At 41.1% G+C, this 6152-nt stretch overlaps 1 protein-coding gene across 1 annotated transcript in view; it reads left to right on the forward strand.

The window, feature by feature from the left end:
* The window catches only part of LOC104963073 (protein sidekick-1-like), a 72717-nt gene extending 71058 nt beyond the window's left edge, over window positions 1-1659 (forward strand). The window contains exons 8-9 of the mRNA XM_010791622.1: window positions 1277-1424; window positions 1590-1659. Of these exons, the coding sequence (XP_010789924.1) occupies window positions 1277-1424; window positions 1590-1659 (218 nt within the window). The remainder of the gene's footprint in view (window positions 1-1276; window positions 1425-1589) is intronic.
* The last annotated feature ends 4493 nt before the right edge of the window (window positions 1660-6152 follow it).

Below are 6152 nucleotides of genomic sequence, written 5' to 3' on the forward strand. Positions count from 1 at the left end.
GTGTGTGTGTGTGTGTGTGTGTGTGTGTGTGTGTGTGTGTGTGTGTGTGTGTGTGTGTGTGTGTGTGTGTGTGTGTGTGTGTGTGTGTGTGTGTGTGTGTGTGTGTGTGTGTGTGTGTGTGTGTGTGTGTGTGTGTGTGTGTGTGTGTGTGTGTGTGTGTTCGTGTGTGTGTCCAGACATATACTTTATAGTCCCTGAGCGACAAACAGCTGCTAAATCGCTGTCTTCCATGCTCTGACACACACTCATTTACAAGAGGCAGACATATGGAGAATTGTGTTCCTGCGTAAATGTACATCCAGGTTCCCTATAAATAAACTCTTATGTTCCATCCACCCCTACCCTCTCTCTCTCTCTTTGTCTCTACCTCTCTCTACCACAGATGTTTAAACAGCAGGCCGGCTCTCTGTCAAATGAGAAATTGAGGAAGAGAGGTATTGAGTAATAGACTGACAGGAGAAACAGATTGTAGGGAGATGGTTCTAGAGTCGCTGTTACTCCTGCTGGAAGCTAATCACGTTGATAGGTTTACGTAGCAGGCAGGACCAAGCACGAGCTGATGGACAAATGTCAATAAATGTTTTAAATACTCTTTATTCCCACAACCTTTATGGAGACAGGAATATAACTTCAAGGTTCATGCAATCAGTGATTTTGAGTGTTCAAAATACTCATTCAAAATAATGATAGTCTTGTCAGTAAAGGAAGTGAAAAATGGATGAGCATTTTGGGGACACTGATTACCAGGTGTCTGTTTGTGTGAGTGTATAGTCATGCTTTCATCTCAGAGTGTGCGTGTGTGAGTGTGTCTTGGATTGTAATTTAGAGAAAATGGGCCCATTTCAAACACAATCTATTTTGATGTCAGACAATTGTTCTAATACACTCGCTGGCCTTGCTTTGAATGGCTCACGCAACGTCCTTTTCTCTCACACACCCCTCGCCTGGCTGGTGCGACGGTAAAAGTGCGTCTCTGTGGTTCCTTCAGGAGAACACTGAGAGATAAGCTGGCAACAATATAGAGAAGCATCTGTGGTTCTTTATTAATCCCCCTCTTCCCTGCAGACTTTCTCTGTCATTGAGGTCTGTGATTTTTTTCCTTATAATTCTCTCAAGCTTACCCCCCCCCCCCTTGATTCTCTCTCCCTCCTTGCTGCTTTTATCTATTCCCCCTTTCTTTTCTTTGTGATTTATGGGCCCTGAGTGTCCCTGTGTCTCTGTTTGTCCTGCCTCAACCAGATATCATCAGCATCTAATCTTTGTGTCCTCTGTCTAGACTCGCCATGGAAGGTCTACCTATCAGAGGTCGATCCTGTGGTGAGCGAGGTATCAGTGGGCGGGCTCACACCTGCCAGGACCTATCAGTTCAGGCTTTGTGCTGTCAATCAAGTGGGCCGGGGTCAGTACAGCGCTGAGACGCAGAGGTAAGTCAACACACACTATAGGCTTTATTAAACACACATAACTTACTTGTGAAGACTAAGGTTTTCTTAAATAGCATGAACACATTTAAAATAGAATGTAGCACTGCTGTGCTGTGTAAGAAATACACATTATTTGTATAACCCTGTTCCACCACTGTGTAATAGACTTGGTCACACTGCCTTACGCAAACTGGGAATGAATAACCTGGAACCCTTCTATAGTGAAAAGAGATAATGTGCACACGCCTACACACTCTAATTTGTGCATCTTAGTGTGCGAGTGTGTTGCCATGATCAGGGATAGGGACACAGGATTTAGAGTGTTGATGAAACAAAGATAGATTCTAAAAAGGCAAGGGCCAACAAAGCATCTCTTTTTGTTTAGAATCAATTTCCTTTGCAATGAGCAATTTATATTCATCACATCCATTGCCGTGGATGTGTATGGGACATGTGTGTGTGTGTGTGTGTGTGTGTGTGTGTGTGTGTGTGTGTGTGTGTGTGTGTGTGTGTGTGTGTGTGTGTGTGTGTGTGAGTGTGTGTGTGTGTGTACATGTATGTATTTCCCTGCCAGTCTGCTTCCTGTGCATGCAGTGAACGGAACAGCAAAAAAATGATAAATTAAAAGGTCTGTGTGTGTGTGTGTGTGTGTGTGTGTGTGTGTGTGTGTGTGTGTGTGTGTGTGTGTGTGTGTGTGTGTGTGTTTATCCTATGAGAAAACACTAGTGGGGGTAATTATGATGCTTTAGCACTGATGGAACTGAATAAAGTGATAGAGGGTTGAAGTAGTTACCCCTGAATCTGCACATACACCAAATATGTGACACTCACACACAATACAACAGATGTGGCCGAGTTGTATAAAGTAAACACACACAATCACGGTGTTGTCTGGCTGAAAAGAGTGACCAGGCAGCAGAAGCCAGTTGTGGTTTTGCCAAATAGACTCTCAATAACAACAGGACTCTGAACGCTTCACATTCACACATCTCAGATGGCACTCTCCTTTCACTTTCCTTCTATTCAGTTTGTACTTCTTCTATTTCTTTTGTTATCCCCCTGAATCTTTCTGTGTTCTCCTTCGTATTCAGCCTATTGGCAGTTATTATCCCTGTCCTTGCTGCGCCTCTCTTCTGCTCCTGCATGTTCCAGTGTATTGTTTGTGTCCAACCCACTCTACAGTCCAAAGTTGGTTGTTTTGGGGGCTGGAGAATAGATTGCATTAATCTTGTCTAAACGAAAGGCTGGCAGATGGACAAGTTATCACTTGTTAGTGTATCAGAGCAGATGGATACTTCTCTTCTTCAGTGTTTGTCTCATATGTAACCATGCACACTTTGCTTTTCATCTGCTGGATGTCTGCCTAGATAAGACGTGCACATTAGCTGTCGTAGATGCCAAGGCGCGCGCGGCACTTTACACAACGGGAGATTGAGGGATTGAAAATGTCCTGCAGAAGCTGCAAGCTCCAAATGACAAAATGCAGTAATGTGGGCAGAGTGAGGGAACAGGGCAGAGGGAAGGAGAATCTTGTAATATTCATGACAAAAAGCCCTTATTAAAGTTTGAACTTCCAGCTTCTTCTGCACTCTCCCATTTTGTTCTTGTCCTGTAGAAGTCTTTATCAAAACAGCATTAATTCATACTTCTTATTCTTCTGTATTGCTTCACTTTTTCTTATTTATAGCTTGCAAATGATTGCTTTGGTGTAGGAAAAGGTGTCCTTGGAGATCTACCTATAATAAGAATATATGAATGAATGTGATCAAAGTTGAAAACATTACCTCTAAATGCAGAATCTCTCTTGGCGAATCCAATTACACCAGCTGGAGTCACACACACAGAGTTGTTCATGCATGACCTACACTCACACCATTACCATCTTTAAAGAGGAATCATTTACAGAGGAGAGACAGATTATGCATTAATGCCTGGCACTCCGGCATCATCAGAAGTTTAAAGCATCTGTCTCAATTCTCTTTGCCTTTGCTCTTATTTTTAATTCAGTTTGAATCATAACACTTCAGACATTAACACTCGCTGTATTAACTGACGAGAGAAAATAAAATGCTCTTTTAATGCTATCACATGCACACTAACAGACACTCAATGTAAAAAATTAATGCTGCAGGAGCTTTAAAGATTTACTAGAGATTTGTCCTCGGCTTTCCAGCATGTCAATCTTGAATGATATGTCTGTGGTGAACTGTGGCTGCATCGATGTTAAAGGTGCCTATAGCATAGTGAGTGATTTATTAAAACTATAGAGAGGAAACATCAAGAGGATTGCAGCGAGAAGGCTTTCTCTGATAAAAGCTCTTCCAGTTGAGAAACAGCTGGTTTTTCCATCAAAATGGCCGTGATTACAAGCATTTCACATTCTTGCAATCACAGTTCTTGCTGCGTCCACATATACTGTGTAGCCCTTGTTAGTTGGAATTTTCTAAAAATAGTTAATAAGCTATATGTCCTACATGTTCCTGCCAGAACAGGCAGAGGCAGGAGGAAAAATTGTTATGACAAAAATGTGTTATGCGCCGGCATGACCGGCAGAACTGTTCTGTCGTGTAGTTACACTTAGAAACCTATGAGGGTGCTGTAGGACACAGGTGTAATGTTTGTAGCCTTTATTTAACCAGGTGAAAGCCCCTTCAAGGGTGACCTGAAGGACATTAGTTACACATGTAACATAAAAACAACAGAACAACAATAAGGATGACATACAACATAATGTACAGGGTACAGTTTACAAACTCTATTTACAGTGACAGGTACCATGAGTATCAAACAGCATGTCACCCAGCCGAGTTTTAAAATGATGCAGGGGAACCAAAGTGCTCAGTTTTAAACATGTTTGCAGACTGTTCCAAGTTAGTGGAGCTGCACAACTAAAAGCTTTCTTCCCTAAGACAGTCCTAGCACTTGGCACATTTAATAAAACAACATAATGAGATCTCAGGCAATAATTACTTTCAATTTGTCGAGAGATCAGAGAGCAGATATAAAAAGGTAGTTTACCCAACATGGCTTTGTAAATGAACATGTACCAATGACTGAGCCTCCGTACAGTTAGTGAAGGCAGACCTGCCTTGGCATACAGGGGACAGTGATGTGTAAGTGTTTTATAGTTAGTAACAAATCTTAGAGCACTGTGATAGGCGGCATCTAACTTTTCCAGGCAATGGGCAGGTCCATTCATATAGATCAAATCACCATAGTAAGTAAAAAGGTCACAGTTACTAGCCTTTTCCTGGCTTCAAATGAGAAACAGGACTTGTTTCTAAAAAAGAGTGAGTACATAAGTTATTCTGTTAATTCACCAAAACGTTTTATTTTTTTAAATCCTCTTAATTTATATAAAAATCTATACAAAATCTATTTATTGTATTTAACATTTTATTTTCCTTTTCAAAGCTGTTCCACAAATGAACCCTTTTAATTTGGATCAACATGTGGATACAGGCCTGAAAAATTGATATTTTTACTTAATAAAATAAGAATTATGTTTGAGATGTGAATGATTAATACCTTTCTCAGCCAAGTAGTTTTGACTGCAGCACACAGGACGTCTCTCCACACAAACACACACGACTGTTCATTGCCACTAATGAATGTTTTTTTCCGAAAGGAAGCCTGCTTGTTGTAGGTGGCGTCTCCCACACACTGTCCTTCACACAGGCAGAGCCACAAAGGACCAGTGTTCTCATCCTCCCACATGAAAGCAACTAGTCTAAGTCACTACAAATATATTGTGAATCGTCTTCAGTGGAAACTCTCATTATGAACTGAAACGCAGGCTTGTTGGATTGGTTACTGCTTAGCCGTATCCTTTCATCTTTTTCAACTCAATTCCAAGTTGTTTTTTAACACCATTGCTCATCTGTCTGTTATCTAAGTTTAGTTTATATGATATACGACATAGTATCACAAGCAATACATATGTCTGAACATGCAAAGACTTACGTTTCAAGGTGACAAGAAACGAACAACATATGAACACAGTAAATATCTATATCATCATCCATACATGTCACTCAGAGTGGAAGGTCAGAATATAATCTTTAAAACTGACACAATTCCAAGTAAAACCATAAGTTGTGTTCTTCGTACACTTTTGGGAGCTTTGCATTTTGAGGTTCACGATGCAAAAGTGCAGCAAACAAGGATGTGATCTCTCACTGGCTTCCCACTTGCAGCGAATTGTTTTTTTCGTGAGTCCTCCATTTCTCCCGCAGACAGCTGCTGATTGTCTTCTGTGCTGCCTCAGATAGGATTTGTGTTAATTGTGTGCTAATTGATGTCAGAAACGGCAGCCGTTGGGACTCATATAATTGCCCATTTAGTCGGGTTTGCTTAATTAATACTAAAAAAATAGCTCTGCATGTGTCGTAAAAGAGAGAGCTGTTATGGCGTAACATGTTTGCCCACCACTCTTGCAAGCTCCTGTCAGCAGCCTTTTCGGTTTTAGGAGACGACAAATAGACATCGGCCAAAAGGAAACGCCCTTTCAAAGATCCTGAAGTTGTATTATACTTTCAGCTTTCCTGTGCAGTGACAAATATATCTGCAGTGGCGATCAATGTTTGAGAAGCAGTCCTTTCTTTACGCTTCAGGTTTAATTGTGATGTGGCGGTTGTGATGGGGGTTGGATTTAATTTGCCTTGCAGATTAATTTCCGGTTGAAAATATCCTTGGTTGTTTAATCCTGACACTAGCTGCACAGTCAAA

Source organism: Notothenia coriiceps, unplaced genomic scaffold, assembly GCF_000735185.1.
Source record: "Notothenia coriiceps isolate Sejong01 unplaced genomic scaffold, NC01 NC01_scaffold00035581, whole genome shotgun sequence".
NCBI lineage: Eukaryota > Metazoa > Chordata > Actinopteri > Perciformes > Nototheniidae > Notothenia > Notothenia coriiceps.